Genomic DNA, 19,666 nt, shown 5'->3' with positions numbered 1-19,666 from the left:
GAAAAAAAAGAGGCAGCAAGAACAGCTCAGCCCCACAGGACACTTTGCTGCCCTCCTCCACTATTTTCCAGTAGCTTTGCCATCCAAGCATTCCTTTAAGCATCACAACAGACTGCTTACAAAACCCGCTGCATTGTCTTTTCTACCTGCAGCAAGACATTAAAGCCTGACAGGCTGAAGCCAAATTCCCCCACGCATATGCATAGGATGCGTCGACCCCGCAAAAGTCATTCCCCCCAGAACAGAAGGGACCGATAAGTTTCCCCCAGTAACATCAATCCACAGGAGACACGTTACCAGACCAAAGCCTAATTGTCTTAAGCTTTAGGAAATGGGAAATGTAAAATAACTCCACTTGAAGGAAAATGAGCTATTTTAGGTTTCAGTACAGCCCCTTTGTTGAACACAGGCTCTCAAGCTGCACACATTACACTAGAAATTTCATTTTTCTTTTGTTTGCTTTTAAGGAGAACGGAGGACCCTTAATCCTCAGCTTGATACAGCCCTGGGTGTTGTATGACTTCATTAAAGAGGGTACAGAGGAGCCTGGTGCAGCATCTGGAGTTTCCAAGAGAAATCAGAGCTGTCTCCCAGACGGCATGCAGGAAATCCTCCAGGAGCCAGGTCCTATTTCTCTCTGCATGTGGCCAGGCCACAACCAAAGTGCGCCAAGAGCCTGTGCTGACATTTTCTGGGAGGGGAAACAAGGCTCTACTCCCTTTGGGACTCCAAACAGTGCATGTGAAAGGGTGGAAACACGCAGGTGAGGAGGAGGAGGAGGCAGCAAGTAAGGAAATGGAACCATCCTGGACCCGACCACAAGGGTCCTGTCACTGATATGGGCTTCTGGTAGGACATCTTCAGGGCAGAAAGCAGGAGAAACAGGGAGAATTCCTTTCCTCTCCCTGCAGTCCCTCCTGCATCCTGCCCACTCCTTCTGCTACGGCAACCAAGCACTTTTTTTTTTTTTTTGGTTTGGTTTGGGTTTGGTTTTTGGTTGTTTTTTTTTTTTTTTTTTTCAACTCTGTCCATCTGCATGAACTTTGCATTGGTAGAGCCCGACTGAAAAGCTTCCCTGCTATGCCCTCAGCACCAGCTGGCAGCTTTTACACAGTTCCCCTCAGGGAGCTGGCAGATCTCACCAACTTCCTCAGAGCTGTTGCCACTTTTTCAGCATTTCCTCCTTTGCCCAGTTCATTTACTGGATGTTACAACCCCGTGCTGGCACAGCTCTTATCCAAGTACTTACTATTCCTCTGCAATCTCGCCTCCATGTTTTTAAAACAAAGAGAAGCACGTGTCTGTGAACACAGCTGGAATACCAGGCAGGCTCTTCCACACCCACCATCAAGAGCAAAGAGTAGCTGCACACGTGTAATGCTCCTTTCCCATTACCAGCAAGATAATCCAATTCCTGGCTTTATCTCATGTCCTTATCTGTTTACGAAGAAGGCTGGAACCTGCTCCCCGCCTCAGCTGCCTCTTTTTCCCTTGCCCATCCTTGCCCGAAGAGGCAGCGACCTGCACTTGCACACTGCTGTACAGTACTCAGGTACAGGACAAGTGCCTTGGGAAGACACAGCTTAGACTGGACAGTGGGTTTCCCCGCTGAGCTCCATCACTGCTGGGCAGAAACCCTCTGAGCCAAACTCTTGCATCCTCCAAAGACAGATGTGACTTCAAATACCAGCCAGTCTGTAAGGGAAAGGGCTATACAGGACAGCAGGCAGGCATTTGACAGACAAAAAGCACTCAGTCTTCCCAGTGCTGGAATGAATTTTGGAAAAATTACTCTATTTCACATGGACAAAGGCAGAAGTAAATGCTAGGAATTGCCCCACACGCCATGTCTGAGGCCCAGCCAGGAATTGAACCTGAACTGCCCAAGTCCCAGTGCTATGAACATCCTTCAAACAGGGTGATGGGGGCAGAAGCACCCTCAGCTTCTCAGTGCATGCATGTGCTTGGGATTTCCACTTTCCACTGCCCCTCCTTGTCAGTGTTACCATCAGGCACATCTCCCAGAGGTCTAGAAACCTTCTCATAAATGATGCTGCTTAAGAAAAGGAAACAAGCTTGCAGCTGTGCAGGTGCAAAGAGCTGTTTGCTTTCACAAACCAATGCGTTTCTGGGCACAGATGGCTGCACCCACGAAGATGACAGGTTCATGATCAAAGGTTATTTTTGAAGATGTGGGCCTATCTGCAATGACATTAGGAAGCAAAGAACTAGAAAGCACACGCCTCTGACCTCAAATGGAAAAAAGATCATCAGCTGATAAATACTCCACCAAGAGGCCTCTTAGCACTGGGGTAGTACTAATGACAAGTTTCTCGTTGAAATGCTATTTTGTTATCTGGAAAGAGTGAAAGCAAGGACAGAGAGAGAATGACCTGCTGCAGAAGAGCTTTGATCACCTGCACTGATAGCCGAAGAAAAAAGCAGCAAGAAACCAACCTCTTTGCAAGCTCTCTGCTTGCTTGGCACCATCAGATAACAGGAAGCGAGCCTGGGTGGAGAGGCGCATGAGCGCACGTTGCCATCAGCTCCCCTTCAACCATTTCAAAGGGCTCCCCCCGCTCCCCCCGTAACATCACACGGCAGCACTTCCTGACAGATGTCCAGAGGATCCCGCAATGACCGCAGCATCCTGCTGCTGCTCTTAAGAAACCGGCCCGGGGCTGCAGCTCATGACAGTGAAGGACAGATTTGCTCAGCTCTTGGTGTGCCTCAGATCTTTGAGCTGAACAATCACAGCTGGAGCTGGTGAGGGAATTTCATAGAATCATAGCATAGTTGGGGTTAGAAGGGACCTTCAAAGGTCATCCAGTCCAACCCCCCTGCGAGGAGCAGGGTCATCTCCAACCAGATCAGGTTGCTCAGAGCCCCGTCCAACCTGGCCTTGAACATTTCCAGGGATGGGGCATCCACCACCTCTCTGGGCAACCTATTGCAGTGCTTCACCACTCTCATTGTAAAAAAAATTCTGATGAAATGACTTACTTATTGAAAAAAAACCCGTAGATTTGGTGAAACAATCTTTTGGCAGAAAAGTACTGGTTTTGATGAAACGGTAGCTGAAAAACTTCTTAGGCTGGATTTTCTGGTGATGAAGACATGATGCTGGTGGAGAGAAACCCACTGCAGAATATCCAAGCAGCAAGGAAGTAGCTCAGACCCGTAGGAGACGAGATATCCTAGCTGAATCCTATCCTCTCCCAACCGAGACAAGGTTAGCGAGCAGGTTAGTGACCAAACTACTGCCATCCTACACTGGGACAGGGCTCTGTCAAACTCAGCCACTGGAATTTCCCCACTTTGTATGAGAGAGATCTACTAGAGGCTTGAACCGGAGAGTCCTCTAAGCAGCCACACAAATCACAAGGCCGATCCAGGCATTCAGCTCTTCTCCACTTTTTTTGGAGATGAGTGAAGGGAAAAATCTCTGCATTTGTCTCGATTTTATTTTTTTAATCTTCCTATTTTCTACCCTATGAAATTTTCACTCCCTAAGAAAATTGTTCCTGTGCAGAGCTAATCAGATCATATAACCACCCAAAGATGAAAATGGCCATGGGGGCTGGGAGCCTCCTGTCTCACCCAAGCAGGTTTACTATGACAGCTTCCATTTCTCACAAGCCAAACTCCATGCAAGATGTTGCTCTCAGGTGCAATTTATAGGCAGGACATTGGAGACGAGGATTTCAATATTTTAAAGACTTTATTTAATGCCTTGAGCTAGCTTTTTAACACCAAAGGATCAGAAAATAACTTAAACCTGAGCAGACTAACAATGCCAGAGGAATGCCGAATCCTTGACAGGCTCTGAATTTATGACACTGAAATTCTGCAGATTGAGAGGATTTCTACATTACAGTTAGGACCAGTACTGCTGAGAGAGGCTTCAGTAACCAAATGCTACAAAGAAGAGTAGAGCTATTTTACAGGAGAACTGAGCTCAGAGATGCCCTGTACACGTACAGCATCAGCCTCAGCCCTACCCATGCTCCTACCTACTGCAACTGCAGAGCAGGAATGCGTCAGCTTCAACCACCCCATCTACTCCGTGCTACAAGAGACCAGCAGCACAGTCCCCGGCCAGACAGACGAGCTCAGGAGGCCAGCAGTAGCCCTGTTTCTTGTAGCCACGTGGCTCACACCAGGCGCTCTGGGAATTGGCACTGAGGTGTCTGAAGGGCTGGGGACCGCAGCTGCCAACCCCACCCTGCCGCTGCACGCTGCCTGCTGCACTGAAAGTCACAGGGGTTTACCATAACACACCCTGAGCTGCGAGATGTGCTGGCTGAGGACAACCCCAGGGCAGAGCAGACGGCTGCAGGAGGAACCGGCAGCTAGCGGCAGCAGCCACCTGAATCACTCCCGTACTGGTCTCCCAACATCTGGCAGAAGGACAGCTGAGGGCCTGGAGGAAACCAGTGATAAAGTGGAGGACTGCATCCAGCCCGCACCCTAGCAGCGGGAACACAGCCAACCCTGCATTAGGAAAGTGGAAATAATAACAGAAAGCCTTGCACTCACCCTGCACCAAGGTGAGAAAGCAGAAACACTCAAGTACAGCTGAACTGGATTTGTTCAGGGTTTAGTGGGGGACGAGCACCAGGGAAAACCCCCTCCAGGTGGCTGCACCAACACGCTCACCACTCAACTCTCAAACTGCCACAACTGCTTTCGCATGAAGTGACTCAACATGAAAACAGCACGATCTGTTATCGCTGCTCCTCAAGCAGTGGGACAGGTTCCCCAGTACAATGCTGGCTCTCTAGCTTGCAATGAAGCAGCAAATCAGACACAAACAGCTGGTTTTTGTTCCCAGAATCATGAACCTGAATTCCTGAAGCTGGACCACAAGGTTTTCCTCCACTTACATTTTGTTTCCAAACAAGCAAGCATTACTGAATGCTACAGTTTGTTGCCTCCATACAAAGGAGACCGTGTTATGTATAGCAAAGGGAAGGAAATCTTTCCAAGGTTCCCTTCCTGCAGTTTTTGCTTCAATTGTTTCATCAAGGAAGGGCCTGTCACTGGTGTTAACATGATGGCCCACAAGTGACATCTTTGGCCAGCCCTCACGTGCTGTTGACTGACCCAGCAAAGCATGGAAGTAGTCTATAGAGAAGCTCTGGATCACTTCTCAGCCCCTGCCAGGATCTGTCCTGTCAGCTCATCTGTCAGAGCATGGAGGTGCTCTGACCTCAGGAATCTGTCTGTGACCCAAACCCTACCCCTTCTCCCTTCCAAAATCCAGCAGCCTCATTGGGCAACTGTCATTTTTAAAAGCCAAAGCACCTGATGATATATGTACCTGAGGAGCTAAAAGCAAAAATCCCACCAATCTAATGTAGCACTCATTTTAAAAGTGCCCCCTCCTCTGTGCACAGAGTAAAACTGACAATTCAGCCATGCATGCATATTTTACAAGGTGGCAGCCACAGTCAAACTAGCCCTTAGATATTCTTTGTAAAAGCATTAAAGTAGCATCTAAGTTCAAAAAACCAATGTGCAATTCAGACCACTTGCTGCTCAGGGCTGGATTCCTACACTGGCAGCAGAGAGATCTGTCCTGGACCTGCTCTACGTGACAAGGCCCACGCACACACCAACTTGTTCTGCTGCCTTCCAAGACAATTCAAAGATGTACGAAAACAGGGGCAAGGCTTGCTCATGCTTGTCCAAATCACCATGTGTAGATGTACCACTGGCAGACTTGGCCCTGTTTTTTTATTTCAGGTGATAACCCTTCCAACGATACCGCAAGAGGACTCTACGTTTATCTCCGAGTTTTGTACTTCATAGCTACACTGACAGAATGGGGAGCTGGTACCCAGCGAGACTAGGTGCATCCTACCAAACCACAGACTTTCAGTAAGCTCGAGAAGAGGAAGCAGGGAGTCTCGCCAGCCTTTCTGGGGCTCAGGTTAACACGGTCTCAAGGAGGCAAGCTACTTCGCTGCTGGCTGCCCGTTTAAAAGGGAGGAATAAAAATCAGTACTTAGCAACTTTTTCAACACCGTTTTCCAGCACTGACACAACTTTATAAATGTGAGCAGGGACAGGGCCAATTAAACTGCCTCCTTCTCTCATCTGTCAAATAACAATTAAAAAGTGCTACATTTGCATTTCTAACAGGTTCCTGCTTGCTAGCTGTCAGGATAGCTGCTCTGAGGAATGGCTGGCATGCGAGGGGAGAGGATATGATGAAACATAGTAGGGGCAGCGCACAGCTACAGGGAATCTTTTGCTTGCCATCTCTGGAAACAGATAATCAACGAGAAAAAAAGTAGGAAGAGAGTTCTCCTCTTTGTTATTATAGACCATCAAAACCTATAGCAATACACGGCCCTTATAGCTTTGTCACCATTGGTCAGGTACAACTGAAATATCTGGTTGTATTAACACCTCTCAGTATTTAATAAAGCAGAAACCAGTGCTCAACAACCATAATTTATACCACTGGATTGTCTTTTGCAAGTTATCCACCTTCTCATGATCTGATTATTTGTTTTTCCTTGCACCTTGATAACAACGTTTTTATTTTTGGTTTTGCACTCACCTCAGTAACGTTCATCACTTTGATTGCTGCCAGCTGCCCAGTCTTAACATGGCGACCCTGTTAAAATAACAAAAGACTGTGAGTAAAACACGTATGCAAACTATGTGTACGGGAACAAAATTAGGTATAGAACAGCTGGGCTTGAGCACCTGCTTTCAATCACGTATCAACAGCCTTTCAGTGACAGAAAACTACCAAGGTGAAGTTTGGTGATGTGTTATCAGACCCGTCCCCTTACTCTGAAGTTAACTGAGTTACCTTTGCGGGCTGAATCTTCCCCGTTAGCCCAAGCAAACAGCAATGCCGGCAGACCTCTGCGGTCCGAGCACAGCACGGCAGTTTACCGGTCTCCATCCAGCTCCTGGTCAGGCCACCCCTCCGGCCTTGTCTTCTACGACATCCTGGCATAGGCCCAGGGTGACCCAACCAGGACAACCTTCTCCTGCGACCCAGCGCTGGCACATGCTGGGCAAGCAAGGTGCTGGGTAGCTGGGACTGTCCCCAAATCCCCACCCTACATGTTCAGGCTCACCTCAGGGTAAAGAGAAAACGCTGGGTTTCCGTATGTCAGTCTGGCAACCTGTACATGGCTGCCAAGAAACTAAAGTTCTATGCACTTTCTTACCTTTTTTTTTTTTTCTTTTCCAAAAAAGCACACAGAGGCACTGTATTTAAAATGTGATCTTCTATAGCGGTGGGCAGGAACTCTCCCAGGGCTTCGACTCTGTGTCTGCCCACATACGGACACCCACTTCACCAGTGAAATGCCCATACCCCGCCACCACTATTAAGCAACAGATAACTGGTAATTTTAGACTAGGTAAGCGGCTAGGTTTTTTTTAAAACAAAGCGAGTAAAAGCAAGGTAATAAGGAATAAAGCTATTAAAAGAGCAAACCTGATACTGAGACTGACAAATTGTGGGTCACAAGAACGTGTATTAAAAACGCAACCAGGAATCTTGCTGTAAATTGCAGTTTCTTGGCTCGGTTAGACCAAGTTGCTCAACAGACACCACAGATGCAGTGTTTTGCCACGATAACCAACGCTAATCTCATATTGGAGGATAGCATCAAAAGATTTGTACAAACAGTGTGTATGACAGGCTACATGTCCTAACTCCTCACTTCCATCAAATGTTCAGAAATGGGTTTGAAGCTTTGAGACTGTAATTTTGTTCCTGAAATAGTAGTGCCTGCAAAGATGTAAATCGAAATAACTAACTGACATCAGTTAAGTCAGTCATAGGAAATCAGGAAATCAAATACGAAATGCTGCAGTTCACAGACAAAATGATTTGCAGGTGCAATTTACACCTGCAAAATTAAAAGCGGGGTTGATGTCATTTTAAAACCCAGGTGCTATCCGCACAAAATTGCATACAAGTGTTATTTCTAAGAATAAGCAACTTTGCATCAAAGAAAAATGATTCCTCGTTCTCACGCAATATGTCAGAGTCACGTTTTCTTTTACAGAAAACGAAATCCTGCTGAGTTTTTGTATATTTGTAAGCATCCTCTTTCCGTGGAAGCACTCCTGGGACTCCAAAGCTTTTTCTCATAAACTAGAATGATAGGATTTATGTATTATCACAGACCTCAGGAGGCAGACGAAGGGGACACACCCTCACCAGGCCCGTGACATGTACAGCACCGCGGCTGAGCGCAGATGGGCAGTGATGAGTGCTGGCCCAGCAGATGCCGGCATTCGGTCAGCATCCATCCCAGCTGACGTCAAGCTTCCTCTGCAGTGCCACGGCTCCTTTGTCAGAGGCCATTGTTTGCAAATGTTTCCAGGCATTGAATGTCTTGGCAATACAGTGAGAGAGGGCCTTCCACAAAATACAGTCGTGCTAGACACGCTGGCACCCCGACTTAACTCCAGAGTTTGTGTGGAGTCAAGTACGCCGGTAATTCCATGTCTCTGGCCACCACACATAGTAGGTGATCAACCCATCAAAATGGTGAGTCTCTCCTGGGCTGCTGGACATTCTGCAAAGGACAATGTCAAGAATCAAACTGATTTTCAGAATTACAGTGAAACACGGAGATGTGCTTCTTTACTGAAAAAAACAAATCAATACTAGGCTAGCATTGCACTTGACATTGAATATTCATACGAATAAGGAACAGGGAAAGGCTTGGCATTCAGCTTTGATTTCAAAGCATAACTTGTCAAATTGTCCCTCTGTCTAACAGACATCTGTTATTCTGCAGCCACCGTTATTTCCACTGCATGCAAACCTGCTGCTCTCACTCACTTTTACCATTATAAATGAGAACACTAAATCCCTCCCACCAAGTTTGTAAGATTAACATTTATGGAAAAGAAAACAGCCAGGCCTTTTGTGTTGTGGGTCACGATTCACCTCTGCACAACAAATGGGTTAACTGAGATGCACAACTCAATCCCACTCCCATGTTCCTAAAAGCTCTCATGTCTGTAACTGGACTGACTGGGACAAGAAGAGCTTATCCTGTGCAGAGGGCAGGACCATGCCTTGTCTCTGTGCCTCATCTTCCTCACACCGTGCAGAGTTACTACTAGCCTGAGGGAAATGCACAGGCTCACATCCAACCACCCCTCTGCGCAGGCTCACCTGCAATAAATACTCTCTGACTGGGTAAAGCAGCCTTCACGTGGAAGTAAATTCTGTTAACCATGTGCACTTCACACCCTTATGTCCTCTTAGACCCCTTTTTCCTGGAACAAAGCAGAGCGCAGTTCAATTCACCAGAGAATCCAAACTCTTCTCAAGAGGCCGAAAGGAAAGGAGCAGTAAAAACTCGTTCCTGTTGGTTTGCCCTAATTCTCAACTCACCACAGTTTCTTTTCAACAACTCTTATCATACCTTTTTCAAAAGTGTCTTCCACGTTTCTGGGGTGCATTAAGTTGAAGAACCTCACCTTCCCCCACCAGCCCCAGTTTGTGCAGGGTAATGCAGAGGGCTGCAGGTCAACCTCATGAAAAGGTGTAAACATCTATATCATCAGTTATCTAAAAGGGATTAATTAGTTTAAAAGTGTGTACTAAAAAAAAAAAAGTAGCTTAGAGAGTGTAGCTAAATATGTATCTACAGCTATATATCTATATAAAACAATTTTCATCATGGGATACTAATTTTACTGCCATCTTGGCAGATTTATTTTTGATTACAGTTGCACGTTTTCCCAAAGCAGAGCTATACATCTCAAAAGTCTCTGCACCTGCTAATGTATGCAACAAACAATGTGGCAGAATTACACAGCACATGCCATCGTTTCTCCTCACCCCTGACATCACCCCAACACACACAAACAAAACCTTTTCTTTAAATATTGCTAAAGGAAAGGGTTCAGTCAAATCGAGACAAAATGATCAGAGAACGCTGGAGACATCCTACATTTTACTCCTTCTCCTCCCCAGAACTTCACTGTCTATTTGGTTAGTTATGGGAAAAAAAGGAGCTGAAGCAAAAGCACCCAACGGCTCACCCAAACACCAGCAGTCCCTGGAAGCACTGGTTGCATATTGGCACCCTATTGCACTTGGCACCACCACCCAAAAAAAAGTGAGTATGCTATTGCAAGACTCCACACTAAGAGGGCTGAAGCTTTCAGAGGACACGCGTGTCCACGTGGAGACGAACCATCAATGCCTGTGCAGCTTGTCTGAGCAGTGCAACGTGCTGCACATTGCCCTTGCTCTAATGCACAGGCTACAGCTGTGCTGGCAGTCAGAACAAAAATCACAGGTTTTGCTCCTTTACATTGGTTTTTCAAACTCTTTCGAGTTCATTTTCCTTGACATCTCTGAAAGCAGTAAACATCCTGAACCCACCCCTGGGCTTCTTGTTAACACACCAAGACTCGGTGCCTAAGTAAGGAAAGGTTTCAGGGCCTGGCCCCTTATTTTTTCGTTTATCGATAAATCTCTGAGGTTAGCCAGAGTTCATGGGAACTCACAGATTGCTAGTTTTGCTAAAGCCGCAAGGTTAAGCATGCCTGAACTGCTTTGAGAAAGGTGCTGTTTTGATTTCTGTTTAAAGCTCCAAGGAGCAACTGGCTGTTTTAACTGTTTCCCACTCCAACGAGATCAACAGATGCATTTACTTCCAGTGACGAGACACACAGAAGTTCATCCTTTTTGATTTAATCCAAAATGGGAGGAAGAACAAAGGACACTGCCCTCTCAGCCCTCTGCACAATCCACTGCTGCCCATCCTCTCCAGATCATTAAAGGGAATCGGCCCATTGCAATTCAAGATCCTTTGTCGCACGTTTCCTCAGAAACTGGGCAGAGGGCAGGAAAGGTCTGCGGGCCCGTTTCCCTAACAAAAGGGTTCATCTTTCACCCAAACGCTCAGTTTGAGAGCAGGTTTCAACTCTGGAGAATGCAGCCAAAACATCCAACAGCCATCTGCAAGTCATCCATATTCCCACCCAAGAACACAGCATTAAATGCTATCAAGCTCATTCAGAGCTTAGACATGAACAATTCTGAAACTCAATGACTTTCTAAAAATGAAGTTCTTGCCTACATTTTGATGAGGTATCCAAGCTGGAAGGAATTCTCCCATTAGCTCTGAGTCCAGCTAAATTCCTTGTCTCCTCCAGAAAATATTTCCGCATAAACTCTGCTGCAGTTGCCAGTTCGTCACTCCAGCAACATTCACCAGATCTGGAGCCAGCATACACATTTTTCAAATCTGCATACTGCTCACTGCAGCCACATTTGTGGACGACGCTTTGTGCCAAAGATCTGGTTCTGATGAGCTCCAACGGTGCATTATTTCTGCAGGGAGGTATAGGTGGGATAGGACAGACTGCTCAGTGTTATTTCTATTTATCTTTTTAGCTCAGTTAGATAAAGGAACCGCTTATCTATGCCCTCTGCTGAGGTCAAGACAAGCATTTTTCTATTTACATCAAGCAAGTATCAGCATTAGTGGTCAAGCTGCTAAAGGGGCTTTACGTGAATTCAGTGTATTTACAAAACGATGCGTTCAGTCTCATACACCACCTTTTCCTGTTAGGTCTAATCAAAAATGTGGGGCAGTCCCTGTCTTGGGCCACGATTACAACCAGAGACCCATGGTCCCAGAGACACACACCTGAGATTGTACAGCTGTGGGTTGCGTGCGGAGAGCTTGGTTTGACAGCTTCCCTCCCGGATTCCGCAGAGCCCTCTCTTCCTAGGGGTGGCAAACAGCTCCCGGTAGCTTCTTTCCTCATGATTCAACAGATATGAAGTGGACAATCACATCTCCAGATGACACAACGCAGCTGTCCCGTTACAGTGCCACGCACCACGCCAAGGCAGCCCACAACCGACCCATCACACGCTTCCTTTTTGGCAACAGGTGCTCATTAATGTCCACGTGTTTCTGGGTCTGACATAGCTGTCCTCATGTAATCACAGTGGGAAAAAGCGCATGTGAAGGGCAGGGACTGCCTGCAGCAGGACACCACGGCAGCGTGAAGCTGGAGGGTTTGACCGTGCTAAAGTCCCCGTCTGTGTCCATGTCCTGTCTGCAACTAGATGCACAATCTCACTTTTCTCTCCCTTAAAAAGCAGCATTTTTGAGGAGGCTGTGAGGTGGTCTTGGCACCTTCTCTAGATAGTGAAGGTTTGTATTTGAAAGCAGGACCTGGCTGTTGGAGGTGGAGGACTTCCGACACCAGAGGACCTTCTCACCCAGAAGCATTTATTACGGGATAACCAACGCAGGCCACAGCCACTCGCCCTTTGGAAGCGGGGTGAAGGCACAGCTGCTTCGCTGCAAGCTCTCACTGAAAGTGAACATCAGGTAGCAGGTTTCCTATTCAAAACCCACTTATGAACTTTGAAGTTTGGGCCCATCTCGGGTAAACCAGTGCGTGGCCCTGCTGTCACTGGTAGACTGCCAGCTCAGCCTTCTGCTCCCTGAAGGACAGGACCCCACCCTTTCGCCCCTCTCCTCTCCACCCTTTCCATCCTGGTAACACAAGGAAAGCCTTTAAGAGACTATGCATCACTCGAACAATGCTCTGCATAGGGATCCAGGAAACCCTATGTCCTATTCCACATGACCTCAAAGTCACGATCCTTCTGTTTCCCCTTCCACCCACATAGGGCTTTTCTACTTAGACCCAGCTCTTCAGAAGAGATGAGCAACATTCGCTATCGCCAGCCTGGAAACACCAGCTTTGCCCGCTCACACCGCAGGCAGGCAAGGGCAGCATCCCATGCAGCTGCAGCATGCTCCGCAGAGCGCGCTGGCGGGCTAGCATGGCAGGGAGAGGGATCCCAAGAACATAAAACCTGCAGATATGCTGCTCTTGCACTGCAGTTTAAGACACAGCTGCTGTTTTACAGCATACGGCTGCTCGCAACGGACATCCCGCTGTCCCTTGGGGTCTCCACTAAGGTAAACAAGCGGACAGGGTTTGCACATCCGTGGCTACAGCGTTTTGGTGCTGAGAAGCATCACGTGAGAAGACAATTTACAGGAGAGCTCTGTCAGGAAGACCAGTCTGTAATCCTCGTCTCCGCAACTGGTACCACGTGAGATGACCCACTGTCGTCATGGTTGGAGCTCTTCAGCTAAAGATAGAGCAGTAAGGCAAAGCTTGAAATGGGACAGGAATAAACTCCAAGAAAGATGTTATTAAGAGTTTGGAAGCTTGTAGCTTGTTTTTGTTAGTTAATGGTCTGAGGCAGAGTTCGGGTTCAGTTGTGCACTGAATACCAGCACCGAGTTTCAGAAGTGATCCATTTCATTGTGAACTACAGCATGTAATTCACATCAATTCTGACTGGTTTTAAAAAAACCAAAACAAAAAAAACCCAAACTTGCAATCCACCACAACACCCATCATCCTTGGGCAGGTAATTACCTGTTTCAGAAAGTCTTCTGGGTTTTCTGGGTTTTTTTTTTTAAACCCTGATAAAGAATTCAGGACACCAGCCAGGTGAGAATGTGGCTACAATTTCACTACAACGTCATCCTTTTAATCATGCAACTCAGGCTACAGAAAGCCTACTTTGAGCAACATTACGAAGTTTTGGTGGCACTTCTGCCTCTGGATGTCTCTTGTCTTTTGAGGCTGTAAATCAAAGCATTTCTTCTCTTCTTGGTGATACTTGGAGACGTTGGGATTTGGAAGCCTGGGCCTTGTTCCAGGTCACCTCCAGGGCCCGCAGCCCCATCTCCCAGCTGAGCACACCCTCCCTCCTTTCGTCAGTGACTGTCCTCAGGCCAGCAGTGCAGGACGCAGGGACTTCCGCAGAACCACAACACAGCTGCATGGCCAAAATGCTGACCGTGTGGATGCAACACGTTTGCCCTTTCACCCTCACATTTGGCACCCAATTTCCAGACAGCCCTGGGTCTCGCCCAAACCCACTTGGCCAGCATAATCAAATGTTACATTTCCCCTTCCCTGTTCTCCATAAACACCCTCTTTTCAATGCAACCAGACAGCTTTTGTGGCCATTTACCCTGTGCTATCCAGAGCAAGCGCATACAGCAGACTAGACGTTCTAAGGTCCCTTCCAGCCATTCTACGATTCTACAACTGCAGCATCAGAACGAGCTCCTAAGATTACTGCTTCAGCAACATCAAGGTTCTCTGTTGCTCTCAGACTGTCCAACATCAGACATCGCCAGTCAGTCCCTTAGGTCCTACTGGGACTGCTGATTGACTTGACTTCGGCTTAATGTTGTGTTCAAAACTGACCATAGAAGTCTTCCTATGAGGGAAGGCAAAGTGTGTCACCCAAACACTACAAAATATTATCACCCTTGTCCACACCTGGCCAGAGAGGTGAACGACAAGTATTGGTACGCTGTAAATAATCAAACACGCTCTTCAATGTTTATGGCTTTTTTTTTTCCTCCTATATGCTAATTCCCACTCTACTTTATGATTAGATATGTCCCAAGAAGTTAGCCAAAATTTATCACTTTCAGTGTGGACCACATTATGAAGTCAAACACTATTTAGCACGGCCCAGAACTCAGGTTGTAAAACATTAACAGTAAAATCTAACATGTCTGCACATAGATATATAAAGAATGGAAGTTAATTAATTAACACAGTGCACTTTAAGCATGTTACATTAACAAATATTAGAGATATATACTGTTTATAAAGAAATGAAAAATTGTTCAAAAAAATAAAAATGTTACACTGCATTCCAAACGAAAAAGGATAATTTTGTAAAGCTTAGCAAACTTATGTAGCAGAAATTGAATATTCAGTAAACAAAAAATTCCTTTCCTAGCAAACACCACTGCTCTCCTTTCTGCACACAACAGGTCATTCATCCTTCTCATGGCTTCTCTCTCTCCAGCTTCATCTCAAAAGTGGATCAGCATTCTGCACTCACTCAAAGCGAAAATATTAGTTTTCCAGTTTTTTCTTTTTTTTAAATGAAGTTTTAGATGCTTCAGGGGCAAGATGGTTAAAAAAAAAAAATTAAAAAAAAATTAAGAATTTCTCTCCAGGTCCCTATTTGTGTCACATGCTTAAATAAACAAAAATATCACTGTAACTCATAACACTACAGAAAACAACCAAGTTGGCCGTGGCGTAGGAGGACTTCCCGTATACTAAAATAGCAACACATTAGGCAAGAGAAGAGATCAGAAAGCATAAATTCTATCAACCACTTAAAATTTTACCCAAATCCACACTGGCTAGAGGGGAGGGAGGGAGAGGGGTCACTGCAATGGTACCAGATGAACCACCTCGATCTCTGGAGGAAAAGCCCAGCTTTTCACCCCAACTCCACGTGTCTGTACTGCAGCCCTCACAAACTGTAAAACCCAAGAGGCACCAGAAGCAGGTTTTCTGTCCAGGTTTTTTTTTTTTTTTAATCCTTTCAGTTCCTATTTCCTCCCATTGTACAAGTGGAAATGCAGATTGTTTGCTTTGCCTGATGTTTGCCTGTCCCTGACTGCAGACCAGTGGGAAAAGAAAATGAAACAAAGGAACAAATTCAGGCCCTTCCACAAACATGTATTTGAGTACCTACATTTTTTGCAATATCAGTACGTTCAGCTGATCAGATAACCACCCTTAGGCAAAACACGAACCACTCAAGGCTACTGCAGACTTAAGACCGGACTAGAGATTGATCCTCTGAGATTTTCAAACCTGCTCCCAAAGAGGTCATTCACCTCACGATTAGCAAAATAGAGCAAAGCACTAAAATACTTTTGAACTCAGCATGCTAGTTGTAATACGAAGAAAGGGGTGGTGTCTGCAGCAGAACACCTCGTGTAATCTTCTGCAGCTCCGTGCTCGTTTGGAGGAACCTGGAAAGTACCCATTCCTGCGGCTTCTCCTTATCCAGCCAACACGCAGACACGATGCTTTAGACACCCTACTGCCATTTGAAGTTTCTCAGTGACACGAACAACACACAAGAAGAAAGAGCAGGAGTGTTCCTCCTGGGGCAGGTAAAAACAGGACAGCCCTTGGTGGGTGACAGTGGGAAATGGAGAGCTGCAGCACCCAGCGCAGCGCGTCGCTCGGAAAGCTGACTTCAGAGACAGCCACCGCCACCACCCTCAGGGTCAGCGCTGGCTGGGGATACACCGAAGGTGTAGCTGCTTTGGGCGAAGGACCAACTTCCACTGACTTGTTCTGACCCAATCTGTTTTGTATCTGAGATACTTGAGTCTGAGGGGAAGGCAAAAACCGAAGCTCGAGATGTCCTCTGTTCAGAAAGTCATCCAAGTGCTTGACTTTAGGGGTAACTGCAAGGCCCCTCAACGGGAGCTGCTACCAGCAAGGAAAGACAAGCAACATTTTTGGGCCATACATGGGTCAATAGAGCAACTCAGACAGCAGCACAACGGATGGCAGGAGAGGTTTGAAAAGCAGGCTGTGCAGTTACCACCTTTTCCTCACAGTCCATTTATTGGGACATAAAACCCAATTTCTCTGAGCCTAAATTTCAGTATTTGCACAAATAACAGTTTAATCAGCCTTGCTGTTCATCCCGGGCTTTGGCACTCGTCACCCTCAGCCAGCAGCAGCATGGACCCTGTCTGCGCAGGGCAGGGTGGCAGGGATGCGGGGCAGCAGGGATGCAGGGTGTTTGCAGCCCTGCAGCTCCTCTTGCCATGGGCAGGAGGGTTGGAACAGCGCTGGCACAGAGCCCGTCCTGCTCAGCACCTGGAGAGCCCAGCAGTGATTTATGACAGCAAAGGTCCACTGTGCCGAAAGTCTATCCATCCAGAAAAATAAACACTTTAGGAAAAAGCCCTAGCCTTTGGAAGGTTCTCACTCTGCAGACCAGGGGCCATGGAGAAGGTAAATCTACAGAGAGGTATAAATCCCTCCAGCCCAGTGAATTTTCGCTGCCTGACTCATCTGCATCCGTTTACAGAAATACAGGGCGCTAGAGAAAAAAAATCTGTGAGCAGCACATCTCTGCCAGATGAAGTCACAAGCAGTTAAATGTGTCCCACTGGCCCCATCCTGCTGAAAGGAAGTCGGGGCTGGACTGCAGGAGGTCAGCTGATGGGTGGCCGGATTTTCGGAGCAGGAATCCCTCAAAGGAAGGTTTTTTTGGCTCACCATCATTATGAAGCTCTGAAGGTCAAGCTGCACACAGCAATTACAAAACTCATGTTAGGAGAGTCATTTTTTAACTTTTTAAGTAATGCAGCCCTTCCAGACACATGCTAATAAAGAACAGCTTTATTAGCCCTCTACCCCACATAAATATAACTGTGCATGCACATTAAGCTCTCAGCAATTATACTGCTGAATTTTAAAAATCCCTCAGCATTCTTGTGAACAGTAAGCGTAATACAGTTTAACTTTCTCTTGCATATAATGCAGAACACAGCCAAGGCTCTGCATGGGTTAAAATTGTGTTGCTGGGGTTTTTAAAAAAGGCTTTAAGGCAGGCAGGGACACAGCTCAGATTGCAAGTTCCAGCCTAGATGATGAGAGCTACAGCAACCTTAAAGGCAATCTACCTTTTCATTCCAGTTCTGCTGGTGTTTGTCTTACACAGATCACAACACCACGCCGGTACGCATCTCTCTGCGGATGACCGGGCGAGACAGCACAGACAGCACTGCACAGGACAGCCCAGTCCTAATGACTGGCATTAAATGGGTTTCTCTTGGTGTCTGTAAGCCTTTCCTTCAGTACTTCATGGCAAATACCCTCCCTACAACTCTCTTCACTGGAGGTGAATCCTGAAGTCAAACACTCGACTGAGCACCGCTGTCAAGTTCAGAAGATCTGAGGTTTGCCTAGGGAAAGGTCGTATTTTTCACATACACTCTAAAGTCTTCACCGAGAAGACTTCCTCATTTAACTGAAGAAGAAAAGAGCATCTACTCTCAGTGCCTCTTCATTTGGCTCTATTTGACACATCCGCTCCAAAAATAAAGCGGGAGTTAATGGACACAATTAGTCTGCGAGAAAACACATCAGTCTCCAGATTTCTGAATGAGCTCTGCAAGAGATGAACTGCATGGCACTGATCTCGCAGCAGCAGTCCATTCCGATTCCCTTCCAAAATCCTATTGGCCAGATGGTCCACAAAACTCCAGGGGAAAAAAATGTTTGGAAAGCCTTTCGGCATTAAGTTGGTCTCCAAAATGAAACCAGATTACCCTTCTAATTATTCTTAAAAGTAAAGTATACCTTGCTTTTCTAATTACATTAAGAAGGAGCAGTGCTTCCAAGTTCACTTTCCTGAAGAAAAAAATCTGAATTCGAGAAGAGCTTTCGTGTTATTTTTTTTTTCTAAACTGATCTAATCAGGTCCATACAGAGAAGCCTGGCTGGCAAAGATTCTCCTCTCAAGCAAACTATACGTCAGATGTGCAGTGATAGTTCCTGAACAGCTACAAGCAATTACTGTTCAAGGCTCTATCTTCCAATTTTCTGTTTTACTTGTAAGGATCAAAGTCAATTACAGCAGAGAGAAATGAACAGGGAACTCTGAGATAGGGGAAAAAAAAAAAAAAAAAAAAAAGAAAAAAAAATACCCCCACAGAACAGTTTCAAGGAAATGGCTAAACACACATCACAGCTGAAGAACCGCAGAGCCTTGAGCAACGTAGACTAGCATAACTACCAGCACGTACAAAGCAAAAGCAGCAGCGAACCATTGGAAGGGACCAAGAGTTTCCCGCAATTAACCACTGAACAGCTTTCCACACTTTGAAACTCTCATCCCTTTGCCTTGCCCTGTTTAAAGAACCCAAGTTCATTTTCTACGGTGTGAGATGAAGCAGTGCTCTACACAATGAACCGTGTGTTTGGAGAGAACAACTGCAGAGCCCCAGTGCAGGCTGGGGACCCCCCTGCCCTCTGCTGATGCACCAGTGGCTTCGCTTCCCAGCAGTTCCCTGCAGGACTTCCCACCAACAGCTGCTGATGGTTTCTCCTAACCCTTGGGTTCTTGCATGCAACTCTGGCTCCACCGATTTCAACAGGAATTTCAGCTGTTGAATTTACTGGATCTGAATTTCCCTCATAAAAGGTCAAATTTCTCAACAAAACTAATCTCACTTTGCACCAAGTTTTCCACTGAAAAGGTGTGTATACTCAACGCTTTCTCTGCTGGAGAACTGGAACCTTCCGAATCACCAGATTGATTTCAGTCTCAAACCCAGTTTCTCATTTTCCAAGCTCTAAACTCTGTTTGCTTTTAGCTTGTAATGGTGATAGCCTGTGTAAACCAGTTGCATCACATCACAAAGCAGCTGTCAAGAAAGAAAAAAAACAAAACAAAACAGCAAAACAACCTAAACATTCCACATTTCTCCAGCTAATGCCAGCAGCTTGCTGGAGAAACATGAAGTAGCAAGAATCTGAAGTCTGGTTTAAATGTATAATATAAGCTTTAAAAACTGGCATCTCTGCTTTAACATCTTCTAAGCGTATTCACTTTAAAATTTGCTCTAAAAGTTTAACCATCCACCAGTTTCAAAACAAGTTCCTTTTGCAGCTTCTTTGCATATTCCGTCATCCAAATCCAGATGCCAAAACACACCACCAACAGCTCGTTGCTCCTTAGGATAAATCTAGAAACACGCGCCAGAGAAAAATTTCACAAGGTCAGCTAAAACTGCAGAGCACTGGCAATGCACAT

General features: G+C 46.2%; 1 protein-coding gene across 2 annotated transcripts in view; it reads right to left on the bottom strand.

Annotated features, from left to right (window-relative positions):
• The window catches only part of NRK (Nik related kinase), a 96,505-nt gene that overhangs the window by 57,593 nt on the left and 19,246 nt on the right, over nt 1-19,666 (bottom strand). For both annotated transcript variants that reach the window (XM_086756575.1, XM_086756574.1), the window contains exon 3: nt 6,572-6,628. In XM_086756575.1, the coding sequence (XP_086612701.1) occupies nt 6,572-6,628 (57 nt within the window). The remainder of the gene's footprint in view (nt 1-6,571; nt 6,629-19,666) is intronic.

Source organism: Chlamydotis macqueenii, chromosome 11, assembly GCF_036417535.1.
Source record: "Chlamydotis macqueenii isolate bChlMac1 chromosome 11, bChlMac1.mat, whole genome shotgun sequence".
Lineage (NCBI taxonomy): Eukaryota > Metazoa > Chordata > Aves > Otidiformes > Otididae > Chlamydotis > Chlamydotis macqueenii.
The sequence above is the reverse complement of the archived record's forward strand: the minus strand, read 5'-3'. Positions and strand labels throughout refer to the sequence as shown.